The sequence below is a fragment of the Motacilla alba genome, chromosome 4 (assembly GCF_015832195.1).
Source record: "Motacilla alba alba isolate MOTALB_02 chromosome 4, Motacilla_alba_V1.0_pri, whole genome shotgun sequence".
Classification (NCBI taxonomy): Eukaryota; Metazoa; Chordata; class Aves; order Passeriformes; family Motacillidae; genus Motacilla; species Motacilla alba.
In genome coordinates this window covers 46,059,258-46,076,113 of record NC_052019.1, presented here as the reverse complement: position 1 = coordinate 46,076,113, position 16,856 = coordinate 46,059,258, and the positions used below count along the sequence as shown (strand labels likewise).

At 42.3% G+C, this 16,856-nt stretch overlaps 1 protein-coding gene across 1 annotated transcript; it reads left to right on the top strand.

Moving 5' to 3' along the window:
- Window positions 1–1,303: 1,303 nt before the first annotated feature.
- On the top strand, window positions 1,304–16,292 carry LOC119700912 (atherin-like). Its single transcript, XM_038136622.1, has 2 exons — window positions 1,304–1,750; window positions 15,512–16,292. Exons 1-2 carry the CDS (start codon window positions 1,304–1,306, stop codon window positions 15,575–15,577), a joined length of 513 nt encoding a protein of 170 aa, XP_037992550.1. The 3' UTR covers window positions 15,578–16,292.
- The last annotated feature ends 564 nt before the right edge of the window (window positions 16,293–16,856 follow it).

Sequence of the window (16,856 nt, the reverse complement as noted above, 5' to 3'; positions counted from 1 at the left end):
AATTTGGCAGTGACTAATGTTCTCTTAATTCTCCTGCCTGTATATAAAAACATAAGCCTTGGTTCCCAGTCCCCTCCATAAGTTAACATCCACAAGTTGCTGTGAGCATTAGTGCTTCTTTGCTCCTTATCAACATTTTAGAACAAAGTACAAAAAATAAATACAGCATTGAACAATGACCAAAATTAAACTATGTTTTCTAGCGCTGACATGGTTTTTCCTCTCCAAAAAAGATAAAGCCATCATTATGTGGTAGAAGTATTAAAAAAAAGAAAAAGAAAAAAAAAAAAAAAAAGAAAGCTGGTTGCCATGACCTAATTACCTTTGTTTGATAAAAGCATAAATATTATATCTTGAATTAATATAGCTAACCATTTAATCCTTATTTCACTTTTGGGAACTTTGCGGATTCTAATATAAATAACGTAATTAAGGTGCATAAGGTTGAGAAATTAACTCTTAGTTTTGTAAAGGGAAATTACTAAAAAATTCAGAGAATTTTTGCTTTAGTAAATACTAATAGTGATTGTATCACAAATAGATGCCTTTGGGAGTCATGGCCTGCTAACAACGCAGCTGCTCTTCTACTGTTTTCTGAGATCACATTCATTTTAATAGATCACAGTGGCCCTGAAATGTGAGTGAATGTCTACGTGCCCTAAGGTCTGAGCTGCTGGAGGTTTCTGTTCCAGAGCTCAGAAGATGAACGCAAGCGGGGTCTTATTTAGTCCTCTTGAGCCATCAGGTCTGCAGTTGCAGAGTTTTTCCATGACGGTGACACTTTCAGCTCTACGGCAGCCCATTTTCTAAGATGCTTTTCTCATCCTCAGGGAAGGTTTTGTTTCGTGCAGCTTTGCTTTGGAGGAACACCATCGGGTGGAGAAAGCAGAGGAACCCAACAAAGCTTCCCGGTATGTTTCCCTGATGCAGTGCCGAGGGTCTGGTGTGCTTCAGTGGTTTGCACTGAACATGAACACCTGTGTTTGTGGGCATGGAGGTGATACCCAACAAATAACTGAATAGGGAAGCGTTAAGCCTTGCTAATTGCTCTACTGCTGTAAACAAAACTCTCACATAAACTGACTAACTACAAGAGCGTGCTCTGTTGCTTTGCTGTTCATTCCTGTGGTACCTCAATGTATTTATTTCATTGAAACCCAGGAGCAGCGATAGTCCCGTTCCTCAAAAAAGAAGAAAAAGGCAATACTCAGCGACAGAGGAACCATATGTTCTGGTAAGACAAGCATTAATCGCTATTTTAATAGTTTTTAGTAGAAAACCCGTTTCAGTTACAAGAAGAATGATGCGGAGGAGGGGTGCCAGCAGCACCTGTAAGCAAAGGGCGGTGGGTTGGGCACGGCGGGGCGAGAGCAGCTCCCGGCCGGGCAGCAGCGCATCGCCGCCGCCGGGGATCGCCCGAGCCGCGGGACAGAGGGAGCGGCACAGCCCGGCCCGGCCAAGCCCAGCCCAGCCCGGCCCCTCCGGCGGGAAGGGGCCGGGGAAGGCGCGCACACCGCCCCGGCCGCCGGCGCAGCCGCCCTCCCTGCGCTCGGTGTCGCTCACGCCCCGCGCGGTAGCGGCGCTGCCCGCCCGAGGCTCAGGCCGCAGGGCCGGACCCCGCCGGGGCAGGAGGAGGCGGAGGTGCAGCACCATGCTGGCGGGGCTGGGCCGGGCGCTGCGCAGCGGCACGGGGCAGCTGCCGCTGCTGCTGGGCCGGCGGGATGGCTGCCTGCCGCCCTCGGCGCCTCAGGTAAGACGGGGAGCGGGCGAGGATCCCCGCGGGACAGCGGCGGGAGGAGGCGGGATTGCCCCTCACGGCTGCGGGCGCCTGGGCCGCCTGAGCCCCGGGGCGCGGCGGGGGCGCAGGGCCCGGAGCTGGGGGCAGGTGTCCCCCCGGCCGCGCTGGGGCTCCGCCGCTCCCCTCGCTCGCCCCGGCCGTGCCCGGCGGGGCGCGGTGACTCACGGGCGGCGGGAGCCGCGGGCTCTGCCCCGGTGACTCACGGGCTGCTCTGCAAACAGCGAGGAGTAAAACGCCGGTGCAAAAAAAAGTTTCACTTGCGGGCTGTCGCGGTGCTGCTGCTGCTGCCCTGTACGTGAAGTGCTGAAGTCCACCTGCCTTTGAGCTTCTCCGGGCTTTTAGAAGTCCCAGAGGTTCTGTGATTAGGAACAAGGCAGGCGAACAGACGCACGATGGATTTAAAGATCCGCTGGCCCGTAGGACAGTGTGATATTAAGAGGCCTGAGCGACTCCTAATTGCTGGGTGAGGAGGCAGTTCAGTCCTTTTTTTAAAGTTCTTAACAATAGAGATATGCCATGTGTATGCTTGGAAATACTGCTGTGATGGAACAGAACTCCGTCCCTGTGTCCGGGCCCTCCCATGGCAAGGAAGTTGTTGGAATGTGTGTGTGGTGACAGAAGGAAGTCCAAGGCGATCTGGCGCTTCTTACTGAGCAGCTTCCTCTGCCCGTGTCTCGAAACCTGCGGCAGTGGGTGGAGTTGAGTTGTACGAAATGAACTTTCTACTCTTCCCCAATATTTTTTTTCTCAAACTATTTGAAAAGCCTATTACAAAATTCCATTGCATTATTTTTGCATTAATGAGAATAGCCCTTCTTTGCTTTCTCGTGCCTGTATATGAGGACATCTAAGTAGGGAATTCAAGATAAATATTGACTTAGCCTCCTTAATCTTCTGAGTTTTTAGCAGGGCGTGCTGAAAACACCTTTTACCTTGCTGAGAGCGTTTATACTGTCATTCATCTCACACTGACACTCCCTATTCAGTTTGCCACCTCTGACTTCTCCAGGGTACTGCTTTGCAGACAAGCTTCGTGCTTTTCTAAGGCTCTAAATTGAGACCGAAAGCTGATAAAGCTTTAAGAAGAGACACCAAAAATGAGAGGAGAAGGAGGAGGTGGAGGAGGAAAAGCTCTTACTTTGGCACCACTGTCATAATAAGAAAGAGCAGAAAATGATCGTGTCTGTTACTTTGTGGGATGGAACGACAGTGACATGCATTGGGAATTAAATTCTTGCATCAAATAGGTGAAGCAGAGAGATGTTGTAATGGAAAAGTCTAATTGGGAGAAGTATTCAATACAAGATTTGGTTTATTTAAAAAGTGGAAATTTTTGGAATAAATTAATATACAATACTTTTTGTGGGCTCTGCAGCTTGTTTCGTGCTGTGTTTGGTGATGGGAATCAGTCAGCCCATGTGCCTTTTGGGGCCTTGACTGGAGTTTCCACTCATAAGGCTGGAGGTGGTACTTCAGTGACTACCCCAGGCTGTAGGATGTGCACTTGGTCATCACATACTGCAAGAGCTCAGGTGTTGATGGGCAGGTGTGTGAATGCACAGTGTGTTTGTGTGCTGTGGTTTTGATGAATAAATACACAGCTGTGGGGATAAATGAGCCATTATTGCTATTTCAATGTCATTTTTTTCAGGTTTACAGGATTACAGCAGGGACTGCTGTCCTTAGGAGCTGTATTCTTAATCATTAGCTTCTCAGCTCCACTTCTAAATGAGAACTACAGCTCTTCCTAAAGCTGTCATTAGCTGCTCTGCCTTTCAGAAGGATTCTTATACAAATTCTGCATTTTGTAAAATTGAGGTTTTTGACAGGTGGGTCTTTCTGTGTTTAAAGTGGTTAATTCTTAGACAGACTCTAACTGCCTGGGATGTCCTGGGATTGCTGCTTTGACAAGAATGTGTTAGAAATCTGGACAGCAGACTATGTGCAAAAGAGAAAAGGGCTTCGCAGCATGGGCAGTTTTTCCAAATAATTGAAGCATATTATATTGTATTCTTTGGACAGGAATTCTTATTACACATAATTTCATTCCCCAAAGGCTGCAGTTCATTTTGCTAGAGTCCCAGATTTGTAATTCTGCAGTTATTTTGCATGTGGTAAAACCTAAAGGTTGCCAACTCTTTTGCTTCCTCTTGACTTGCATGTTTTAACTCCTGCAGCTCAACGCTGAAAGAAATGCCCTGCTTGCATTGCTCTCTGTGAGGAACATCTCCCATCACCATATCTCAGTGGAGAATGCATTTGTTAACGCAGAATCAAGGCTTTAAATTGCTGGGGGTTTTGTTTGTTTTTATTTTTTAAAAATTAATAAACCTTCTAAGTCAGGAAACATTGAAGGGACTGGATTTAATTTCTTTTTTTTCAGATGGTCCTAGTTAGTTTCTCTGTAGTGCTGAATCCTACTGGTCTAAAATTGTGTTTCTTTTTATGGCCATTCATGTAAGTGAAATTTCTAGTTTAGTCTGTGCTATGGAGATCTCCACCAGCATGCCTGCGTTGCTCAGGATGGGTGGCAGCCCTGGAAAATGAAGAAGCCTGGGTTACAGGGTTTTTCTTAGCTAAAACCGGGTTTATTTGCAGTCACACAGCCCTGTGTCTTGCTAAAACTGTTTCTATCCTGTGTGAAGGTGCTGGAATCGTGACATTTCCTCTGCAAAAGGCTGGACTTGCTTTGAGTAAGTGTTAGTGAGGGAAGTAAAATGGGAAAACTTGAATTGTTTTCAAAATGTACCTTTATTTAGCATCATTAATTCAGAATACATTCCATTTCTATGTGCAAAATTCTCTTAAAACTGTGCATCTGGAATATATTGGCAAGGGGAAAGAGCGTGTGTAAGCTGGCAAGAGCAAATTGCAAAGGTTTCTGTGAAAAACATTATGGATTTATTTTCTTCCTTGATCGGGATATTGCATATGCTTGTTGCTGAGGGGAATTTTCTTCCTAGCTGCAAACTGCAACCAGTGGGAGAGTCATTGGGTTTATCTGCAGAAGGCAGAGTAGTGAGGGTTTTGTTTTGGGGCTTTTTCTTTGGTCGGTTCCCAGTGTCATCTATATCTGTCAAAAATATTTTTTTCAGTGCTGTCAGCTGATAAGTTTTTGACTACCCTGTTCCTCAGACTGGCTTGAACTTTTTCCTGTCCTTCATGTTAATTTTTATAATAATTCTTACTCTCAAATCACCATAACTCTCCTAGCATTACACCTATCCACTTTGTCCTTCAGTTTTATAATGTCTTATAAGAAAGGACCTAAATGGATCCTAATAGCCACAGGATATTTCCATGGAGGTTTTAATTTTGCCTCTTTCTCTTTTGCATGTGATCTACTGCTGGGATTTCTAAGATATTCTGACAAACAGCAACCCCAGGACATGCCAGGCAACTACAGAGAAGCAGATTGTCATTGAATGTCTTATGCAGCCAAATATTTCACATAAATGTGGTTTAAGTCCCTAATTTTTATTTTCAGCCCACTTAAATCCTTTGGAAATTGATATCTAATTGGAGCCAAGAACTGGGAGTAATTTATGGCCCCTGGGCGTGTTTTCCCTTGTCTTTCCTCCACTTTGAAAGCCTGGTGCAACAGAGGTTAGATTGTTGATCCAAATCTTTTTTTCTAAACAGAAGCCTCTTGCTCATACTGGCATATATAAACAAAAACCTACAAACTGCTGAACTGTTTGTTTATGGAAGCACTGTTCACTCTTTCAAATACTAATTTCTGCATGTCTTAGAAAAACCTATTTAGAAGATCTCTGGTGCTTCTGCTGCAAAAAAAAATTTTCCTGTCTCAGCAAGTTCATTTTTTTGACTTGGCTGCCGTGTCTGTGCCAGAATAACAGGGTGGCATTGGGAATGGCTGCTAGTCATTTGCTCCTGTTGTCTCTTCTCATCTGGCAGCTGGGAGATGGCTCTGTTTTCCCTGATAAATACACTTTTGGGGAGAGATGTGATATATAGCGCAGAAATTAATCTCTCTTTGTACTTCTGCAGCTACTCCCATTAAGTGTTTTGCTGTGTGTTCTCTCTCCAGTACAGATGCTGCAGTTACATAATGGGCTGTGAGATACGCTTGTATGTGCACCTACAATTACCTGCAAGACACTCATTCTCTTAGAGGTTTTGGAAATTTCTAAAAACCAGCCTCGCTCAGGGTTTGAAACACACATGAATAGTGAGACTTCAAATTCTTGGTGTTGTTTTCCACTGGGGCAATTGACATAAAAGCAGCTAATTGAAATGTGTATATCAGATCAGTTTTTCTTGCATGCTGTTGCTTTTTTTGCCTACTCTGAGTGTCAGCAGATGTGTGTCTTTGGTGGTTGTGTGAATATGGCAATTCCTAAGGAAAGGAAATGAAAACCAGCTCTGGCAAGGCTGGAAAGAATGTGGTCATTCTCTTCAGCATCACAAGCCTAAGGAAGTTAGAGCTTTTGTGTGCTAAGTCAAGGCTGTGTGGTACTGCAGGAAATGTAAAGAAAACTGAAATGCTGGTCCAACATTCGTGTCCATTGCAAAATCTGTGTAATTTTTAAACAGATTTCTTGAAGAGCTTTCTCATACATGATATAGGAGTGTGGAGTACAGACTGTGTTTCCCAAAGTTTGGGAAGTACATTACTCCGAGTATATTCAACAGGTTTTTTGTAAAGGAAAATGAAAATTTATATAACTTCCTGTTGATAGTGACTTTCAGAAAATATTTAATTTAGAATGGGGATAGAAATAGTCATAAGGTGATACCTGTATTGGGTGCTCCATGATTAATAAAGTAGATGACAGAAAATGATGCTGTGATTTCATTTGCAGTGGATGCTGTGATCATACAAACAATGCTGCAATTATAAGTTTTGTTTCTTATGAGATAAAGCTATGTCTGGCACTGTTCCTTTGAGCACTCTTAGCAAGTGTGCTAAAAGACTTCTCTCACAATCTTTATACCTGCAAAAAAATAATACTAAACCTCTAGAGGACATCTGAGAAAATTGCTTTGCAAGTGTCTGAGATGCTCTGAAGATTTACCACAAATCACTGAAGTGCTGAGCACTTAAAGCTGTTGACAAACCTTGTTTTAAGAATACGAGTCTCTTCTGATTTTTTTTTCTTTTTACATTTTGGTGTTTGAGAGCTTATAGGGCAGAAATGTAGACCTTTTCCTAGAGTTTATAATATCTTAATTTCTGAAGGGATAGGAGAAGAGGGAAAGGGAAATAGAGATGTTTGTATTTTGGTTTTTGCTTTTTTTGTACTGAGGCTTTCCCCTCCAGAAGTCCTTCTTACTCAGTGAAATTTTTGGCATCAGAGAGGAAGCAAACAGCACACCTGTTCTCAATATCTAGTTAAAGAGCAAAATTTTCAGTTCCCCCTTCCCACTGATGAAGAACGATCTGTTGGAAAATGAATGGAGTAGGTGTGCTTGAGTTGGGCTTGCTTTCTTTAGGATCATCTTCACCCTGAAGACATCTTAGAAAACAGCATTAAAGGTGAATTTCTCATTGGGTGGCTCATAGTGGGGACGTCCCTACATCTGAGAAGGCAGTAAACTCTTCTGAGCCTAGTGATGTTTCATGATCACTACAGTGCCTTTTTTATAGTATGATGTTAACTAAGTGTCTGTTAAGGGCATGTATCAGCAGTGCTTGCTCTGGGTTGGTTTCTTATCTGTTTTGCTCTTTTCCAGAAAGATGAAAGGGAGAGGCAGGTTCTCTGTGCTTCTGTCTCATTCTCTGTCTTGCTGTCAAGATACTGAATAATAACCTGGTCATTAGGTTTGCATAGGAAAGAGGTGACTTTTAATAAGGTCACTTCTGCCATTCATATGACTACTCATTTTGTTGTTTCTGTATCCCAGAGCAGATCGGAAGAGCCCAGCAAAGAATTGAAGCTAACTGTTTGTTCTGTGAACATGCATGGGGAGGCGAGGAGGAGGACAATTTTCAGGCCTGCCATTTATTTGTTGTGACATGTTCTATTCTCAGCTCATGCATGAGTCCTGGGTCCCTAAAAATTCCTGCCATCCAGGTGTTGGGAAAGCATGGATCTGTACTCTGAAGATCAGGTCCATTGCTAGGGAAATAAATCCCTCATGTAGAATGACTCTGTGGCACAGCAGCTGAAGAAGAGAAGTTAAAATGAACATTGTTTGGCTGCCTGCCTACCAAGGATGGTAGCTTTTGTCCATGAACTAATTCTCCGTTGTCCAAGTGAGGCTGGGTGTAAGCAGGCCACTGTCAGCTGTCAGCAGTCAGGACATGGATAAACAAAAGGCTTTCTGCTTGTGTGATGAGGACTGGCAAGCACAACCTCCCCGTAGTGATCAGGAAATACTCAGTATTCCATCAAATGGAAATAGAAGAAAGATGTTTACTCTATAAATATGACATTTATACCTTTAGAAAAGTTGAATTTATCATCATGAGTACAGGCAGTGCTTCTTCAAAGGGACAGAAAAATTGAGTACATTATAGACAGGCAAGATATAATTTACTTTTTTTCCTTCAGATTCTGAACAACTTTGAAAACAGTTTTGAAGCAGTTGTTTTCACATTTACTGTCTCATCATTTTTGATCAAAATTACTTCAGTCCTCACATTCCTGTCAGTTGGAGAGAAATAAACTGTCTTCTTTTAAGAAGTATTTTGTTTATCTGCAAAGTAGGCAGCAATTTCAGCTTCCCAGCATCTCCCCATTGTTACCTAAAACTAAAGAGACTACAAATTGATTTAGAGATCACAGAAGCATCCTTAAATGTATTGTATGTTTGCCAGAGTGGAGGAAAAATTACATTGCTTTTCTTCCTGGCAAATCAAACTTCATATATCACGAGGATATCACTTTGGCCAGAGTAGTGTGGTGAGGAAAAGACCACAGAATCACAGAATGTTAAAGGTTGGAAGGGACCACAGGGGATCATCTGGTCCAGCTTCCTTGCTCAAGAAGGGACATTCTTGAGCACATGGCACAGAATTGCATCCAGATGGTTCTTGAATGTCTCCAGTGAGGGAGACTCCACAGCCTCTGTGGGCAACCTGTTCCAGTCTCCTGCTCCAAGATGAGTGTTTGTGCGGTGTAGTCACTGGTTGAACTTGAAGTGCTTATGCCATACTGTTCACAGAACAACATTTATGTGGGTTTGTTTGAGGTTTCTTTTCTCTAGGGCCTGACCTGACCCTCTCTTTGAGAAGTTTGCACCTTCTCGTTCCAACTGTTTGTTGTTTATACTCTGTACTTGCTGTTTGAACCAGCTGCTCTCTGCTTGTGACAGCACAGCTGTGAGCATTTTCCATTGTGCCACCTGTGGTAGGAATGCTTCTATAAAACACCTTTATGTGTTTGCTCTAAATAGAAGCATAAAGGTGCCAGGCCCCTGAGGCACAGCAGCATTCACACTTCTAGGGGCCTTTGTGACCTCAGCTGCTCCTCAGGCAGCTCCTCTAGGCTGGAGTCCCTCAAGGAGGACATCGCCACGACAGGGTTCCTGATCCAGGTGCAGACCTAGCACAGGTGTGGGTTTGTAGCTGTGGTCCTGTGGAGGATGCACTGACAGGGATGGAGGGAGGGTGGCTGTAGCAGTGGGATAATCTCCAGGCTGAGCAAGCTAGAGGCTGGGAACTGAGGTGATGATTCATCTGGGAGTCTGGCACAGGTTTTGGCTAGCCTGAGGTGTATGGTTTTAACAGGTTAATTGCAGTAAAGATGGGCTGAACTGTCTGAAAGTATTTTGAGAAGGTGGCAGACCCAGTGCATAACCACAAAGTAGCTCAGCTATGTTTCCTACAGATACTGTCTCTGCCCTTCCCTAGACAAGGAAATAAGCTTAAAGAATTCTTTGCAATACAAAAATATAAGCCAAATAGAAGCTATATATCTGTAATAAAGAAATGCTGTGTGAGAAATTGAAATTAGTGGTCTTGCTTACCTGAATGCTGGACCCAAGGCTGGTGATACTGAGTCAGCTAAATGTTGGAAGTCAAGGATCTTGATCAGTGGCTCAGGTAAATACTTAACACTTTTAACACAAATAAAACAGTTGGAACTTAAAGTCAGCTGCTTTTCGCAGCTGTATTGTGAGAGCTGTGTATCTGATCTGCATAGCTGATGTGCTTTAGGTAGAAGGGATATTTGTGAAATGGCCAAGTGGGCAGCTTATCTTTGCTTCTCAGTGGATACATTTCAATTTACTGGCCCCTCTCCTCCTCTCACTCTAGCTTTTCAGAATTTGAAAATTCCAGGTAAAACTACCAGGAAGCTCCCAGTTTCTTAAAAGACAGAATCAGTTTTTAAAGTTTATGCTGAGATCAGGACTTCCTGCAGCTCTGTAAATACTTCTCCAGAGCAATACACATGGTAGTATTTTTAACTAAAGACAGGAAGTCTCTTAAATTTGGGAAGGGAGGGAGTGCAGACACAGCAAATAGTGATCTTGAACAATCACTTTTTTTGTGCAGCCAGAGGCTGAGTATGTCTTTCCTGCCTTCCCATTTTCATTTGTCTGCTGGATGGCCACAGCTGTGTTGAAACAGGAAAACTGAATCCAGTCCTTGGAGCTCTTTCGTGAGGAGTTTTTGTGCTCAGTAACCAAATACAGTGCAGGGTTGAATCATGGCATCTCTGTTAGATGGGACTTTTTGCTTTTAGTTTACCCATTGTCTTTTAATCTTCCATGCTGCTGGCAATATCGTGGGTTCCTGCTAGTGCTTTCCCAAAAACTGCTTTCAAATGGGTCCTGAACTATTGAGGCATCAGGTTCCATATGTTTGTGGCACACCTTTTGGCAGTTTGCCTGTTGGTTTTGAAAAGTGTTTTGAAGCCATAATGTGCTTACTGTAATATTGCAAGGTCTAAGCCTTGCTAAAGGTGCCCCTCAAAGAGGCAGTGAGGGTTGAAAATGGGGAGGTTCCTGAGGATTTTGCCCTCGGTTGACTTGGGAAATGACTTGCTGTAGGATGAGTTGAAATTCACCTAAACAAAGAAAAATATAATAAAAATTTTTAGATGAGATTCCTGCCAGAATATGTTCTCAGGCATTGGTACCACAGCAGTATCTTTTGCAGTCAGTTCTGACTGGTACACTTTTGCAGGTAGCTACAGAGGATTTCAGTCAAAAAGGTTTTTTTTGTGAGGCAGGTAACACTATTATTTTTTGCAGAGCTGGGGCTAGTCCAAATTTAATGTGCAGGGACTGAAATTTTCTGTACTGAATAGTCTACCATTTTTTTCCATTTTAATCTGTTGGGTGTGAGATCATTCTTCAGTATTTTTTATTGTAATGATTTTCAGTAACATTATTTATCTGATGCCATAGAGATTGATAGGCTAAAGGATATGAAAATATAATTCATATTTACATCTGTGCGCATCAATCAGAAGCCAAAGGTGTGTGCTCAGTGTTTGTAGCCTTTCTGGTAGAATAAAATCTGGCATACTTAGAAGATTGCAGTTTGAAGGCTGATGTTTCAGGCTTGGTCTTGCAGTGCCCTGTGGCTTTAAGCACACTGGAAGTAAACTGAGCTAGAGTAATTTAAAGAGATGTCAAATAACCCAAGCTCTAAAACTGAGTTATACCTATTAAACCATGCATGCTCCTTGGAGTAATGACCGCACACTGTTCTTCCTGGCAGTGGAAGTGTAAAGTGCATATATATTGCTATAGATCAGACCCTGATGCAGCTCTAATGTGTGCAAACCCTCACAGTGGTGCCATTCTTCAGCATTTCATAATGCTGCACAATCTGTAGGTTGTTTCCTTGGGAGTTCCTGGTTACTTCTGTTTCTGGAATAGCCATGTTAACTTTTCTCATGAACAGGGATGCAACTATTTTTGGGGATTCCACTGAAGCAACAGATGAAAACTATGATCTCACTGGTGTTCTAATACAAATAGAGCTTTGGGTTTTTGGGAAGTAAGACCTTGTAACTGGGGCACTCTACTGCTAACAATTACGTCTCATCTTGTCTCACTTGGCATTAAGTATCAGTAGTTAATTATTTTCTTGATATATGATAAAAAAGATTTTGTGGAACATAGGAATACTCATAACTAATAACAGAATTAACTGCATAAAGATACATAATAAGGTAGAAGCTATCAAAAGCTATTAATAGTTTTAAAAAATGCCCATGTAGAGTATTGATATATTGCTAAAAACTTGGAATGTCATATAACTTTTAGAATTCAGACTCCTAGATACTGCTTTTGACCTTCGTGGTGCCTCTGATTCTAGATTTTGGGTGAGTAATTCCACAGCTCAAGGCCTTGAACTCGTAAGAAAATTACACAGCACCCTGTGGCAGCAGTCAGACCAGCAAGACCCACTAGAAGGAACCAGGAGCAATGTGCTGGTTCATAGGTCATGCTGCTGTGGCACAAGTTAATCTTACCTGCAACTGTTCAAGAGAATAATAATAATATATTTCCATGGCACAGATTTGAAATACTCCATATGCACAAGCAATGCAAAGTTCTGGGAGTCAGCCAGCAGCTATTCCTAGGCCTGGAGCCGACAGGGGATCCACCTTATCTGCTGGTTTTTTATTTTATCTCCAGCCAGACTCAAAACTGGGATAGCAGGTCACATATTCTATTTAAATCACTTGGCCTCCCTTGCTGTTTTAGAAATTAGAGTATGTGTCATTTAAAATTTAAAAAATCCCTATGCCAGTTTATCACACTCAGCATTGCTGACCACTGAAATAGCCCAGCCCACTGCATTTGGCCCTCAGTGTGCCTCCAGCTCCTGCTCCAGGCACCTCACTGCTCTTTATTCCAGAGCAGCTCAAAGCCAAGCTGAGGGGTGAAGGTCACACCCCTGCAGTGCTGCTTTCTCAGCCTCTGTTGGGGTCATGATGTGGTTTTTGGTGTTATGATATGGTTTTTTGTGTTCTCAAGGGATCCACATCAGGGGGAAGCTGCAGTTGGAGGAACTTTGGTTTTGTTCCCTGCTTTGATCCTCCTCTTCCTGTGTGCCCTCCACTGATGGAATAAGAAAAATCCAGTGTGTCTGACTTTAGGGCAGTATGTTTGAAGCCCAGCAGCACATATTCAGAGAGAGAAATGTGGAACAACACTTATTCCAAGGCAGTGGTGAAATCACAGAATTAATGGACTCTTATGTTTAGCCCAGACTATCAATATTTACTGAGCAGTTCACCTACAATTTTTCTGGTTGGTTGTAGCATGCCCTGTCTACTGTAACATGCACTCTGTGGTATTTATAACCCCTGATCAGTGCAGAAATAACTATTCAGACTATCCCTTATTTTTGATAGTGTTACTTAATGCCTTCATTTAAATTTCAGTAGTGTTTGCATGTTGCCTCAGAGCCTGCAGCAGCAGCAGGTAAATATGGCAGTAGGGTTTTAACTGAGTTTCACTCATTCAGAGAGTAAAAGAAAATAAACATAAGGGGGAAACAACCTACAGATACTTATCAGTCTCAAGTGAGGAAAGAGGTTCTTTATGATGTTTATTTTTCCATAGCAAATCCTGACTCTCGAAACTGGAACACTGAGAAACTGTATCCCAGTGAAATTATGTGTTAACAAAGAGACTGTGATTGTATTTTCCCTTGTACTTTCTTCAAGGATGACATGTTGGAAAGAAGGTTATGAGTCTCTATTCCTTACTTTTTGTAGGTCAGGTAATTTTGTAGACTTTTAATAAGCCATCCAGACACTGTTTTGCACTCTGGGAACATGCTCATAATAAAGGCCTTTAGGACTCAGTATGTTGCTGTGGCTTCTGCAGACTGCATACTTCTCAAGAAGTTTTATAATGTGAGAAAGATTTACAAGGATCCTTTTACTGTGTGACTGTGGGGAACTCAGGTCAGCTCCCACTGTCTTTCTTCCTGACAACAAAGCAACAAAACAGTCTGAGAGCCTGGCCGATGCCATTTTCTCCATTTTGCTAAGGATGGTGAGGTGGAATAGTCCTGGGTATCTCCTTTCATATTGCAGATGGTCTTGGATATGCAGATTGGGCTCTGTGGGCATGATTATGCTTTTCACTATGTCTTGTTCTGAGTGGGCTGCAATATCCAGAAAAAGCTGTCCATATGGAGAGGCTAGCTGTGAACCTGGAAGCAGTGCACAGCCGCTCAGTGTGATGGTGCACCTGGACCAGAAACCCTTCTGTGTTGTGTGGGGGGCATGTAGTGTGCACCTCATCATTGGCTGGGGAAGAGAGCAGTGAGCCAGAGCTTGTTTGAGGCTCTTGCCTCAGGATGCAGCTTTTTGTCCAAGTGTCAAATTTGCAAGGTAATAGAAACAAAAACAAATTTCTTAACCAAAGCAGGTTATAGGGTACAGAAACCTTTTTTCTCTCTGTATTTCTACGGATTAATTTTGTCCATGTCCAGTTCAGTCACTTGATGGCAAGCAGCTCCTTGAATATTTTGTGTGTGTGTATTTTTCTTTAATGTCATGGCTTCTCAGAAACTTTAGGCACTTATCTGCTAAACAAAATACTGTGGTTCTTTGTACTCGCCTTCCACTGAGGAAGCCTTTGAGATGGATTTGAATAGTGGGTTTTTTTTCAAGCTCTTTCACAATCTAGAGGATAATACATTCTTTTATAAAACTGGGATTCTTATCATATAAACAAGCAATGGCAGAAGGACTGACATAAATAGATTTGGAGTGTGTGTGTGTCAGTGAATTGCTAATGGATATATTTTACTCTTTGGGATTGGACTTTTTTAATTTGATTTTTTTAACTTGGTGAACAGTAGCAACCTAAGTTAAAGATTGAGTTGACTGAATGTGAATGGTTTTGTTTCAGAAGGGAATGGGTTTCAGCATCAAATAGATTTTACAACAAAGGAGGTTTGATTATTGCTTTGGTATTTTTCAGGTATATTCTGCCACACATTTTTGGTCTCATTCAAAAATTAAAAATGCTTTGAGTGTTCAGCCTCTCCTACATAACAGAAGTCAATAAATAGTACTAGCATGATTTATTATAAATTAAAAAATGTGAAATGTATGCCTTTTGAAACATATAACAAACAGCTAAAGTCCTAGATTTGGAAAAAGCCAAGGAACTGGTGTCAATCTTAATTTGAAGGAAAAACAATCAGTGTAATTATTTACCTGTTTTGTACATATGAGCTATTGCTATACTGAGAGGCTTTGCTGCTATAACTATGCTATAAATCTTTTTTCGTGGCCACTTTGACAAGCAGGAGACATTTATTTGTTTACTTTAAAAGTTCTAGGCTTAAAATACTTAGAATAGCATATTATCATCTTAAACTTATATAATGGTTTGGGTTGGAAGGGACCTCAAGGGTCATTCAGTTCCAGCCTCCCTGCTGTAGGCAGGGACATCTTCCACTAGACCATGGAGGGGCTCAGAGCCCCATCCAACCGGGCTTTGAGCACTTCCAGGGATGGGGCGTCCACAACTTCTCTGGGAACCTGTTCCATGCCTATTCATTGATCATTTTCTGTATTGCAGCTAATGACTTTAATTAATGGGGAAGAAAAGTTTAGTGTATTTTTTTTAATCAGATACTTCTGAGCCAGCAGTAATAGCTAAGACACTCACACAGAAATATACCTTTTGTCTTCGTAGAGATGTTTCCTGATGATAGCTGTATCAGTAAGTGCTTTTTATTGCTTACAGTGCCTTAACAGAGCTAATGTGAAAACATTTTAAAAATACATAACTGCATCTTTAAGTTCTTAATTACAGAGACAAGAGCTAAATGTGGTTTTGAGCCAGCTGGACACTAACCACCTGTATTCAGCGATGCTGTGAATCCAGGTGAGCAGCTTGTCAAGCACAGCGCATCAGGTTTTCTTTTGGCAAGTCAAATTGTCTTTTTCTAAGGCAGAGGTTGAGAATTCTGATGGGTACTTAGTGGAAGCCAGAGGTGCTGTCTCTCAAAGAAGAAAGATGCTGCCAGCCAGTTAATTTGCTGTATCTTGCCTCTTCATGCAGCAGTGGCTCTCAGCTTCTGTTCAGTGCAGAGCTGTGTGTGAGTCAGGAGCTGGGAGCTGATGGGGACTCTGGATGCACTGGGATGCTGGCCCTGTAATCAGCCTGCCAGCATGGCCTTCAGCACTAGCCATAGCACTTCTGTTTGCACCAGCACCAGGGGATGCTGATGTCTACTTAGTAGAAAGGACAGAGGTCAAACTGGAAGCTATTTTTCCTTGCCCACTGCCAAATGCAACATAATCATGTTTTGTTGTTACTAATGCTAAAGCAAATTTAACTCATGCTCATAAAATGCCTGCTGTGTGAGTCTTGTATTTTTAGTGGAATACAGAAATAAAGCAGCTGGTGTAATAATGAGACCTGCTGCTTGCCATGGATCTGAAGGTATATTTGGGAGTGCAGTCCTGGCATTACTCTTATAATGGTGCTGGTGACAGTTGAGCTGGAATTACAGAAATAAATGATGTTTGAAATTCTCATTAAAAAAACTAAAGCTATCAGTTTTTCTCTGCTGAAAACAGTCTAACTAGAGCTTTTTGCTGAAAATCAGAGCTATGAAAGAAAGGACAAAGCAGCTATCTTTGCAGTAGCACATAAAAGGCATAAAAAGAAATCACAATGTTGCTTAGACCCACAGATACGTCCAGAAGTGTATTTCATATCGGCCCTTTGGATCTGATGCCTTTGTAGCATTCTAATCCTTATGAATGTAGTCAATTTTCTTAGCAAATAGATTTACATATTAGATAGGACCCTGTGACTCCAGCTTTAGGGTATTTTAGTGCCTGTTCTTTTCTGTGAGCTGCTCCAGTGATCTCCTTTCAGTTTTGAATGCTGACCTGAGAACCAGAGCTTTAGAGGATTCAACTGACTCTTTTTCCTAAGGACATCTGGATATGCTAAGTGTAATTTTAACAGGCTGAAGAGATAAAAAAGAGGAAGAGAAGAGGGAGAAGTGATAGTTGGAATGACAGCCACTCTCTCATTCACACTCCTTAGAGAAGGAGGTGCCTTGTTCCTGCAGTTCTTGCTGTGTGGAGGAGCTGTGGGCCTGGAACAGACAGCTGGAACAGAGAGTGGCCAGGACTTGCATCCT

Coding starts and splice junctions, on each gene's coding strand:
- LOC119700912 (XM_038136622.1), top strand. CDS start 1,304: ATGCGGAGGAGGGGTGCCAGCAGCACCTGTAAGCAAAGGGCGGTGGGT. Junction 1,751..15,511: donor TGCCGCCCTCGGCGCCTCAG/GTAAGACGGGGA, acceptor TCTTAATTACAG/AGACAAGAGCTAAATGTGGT.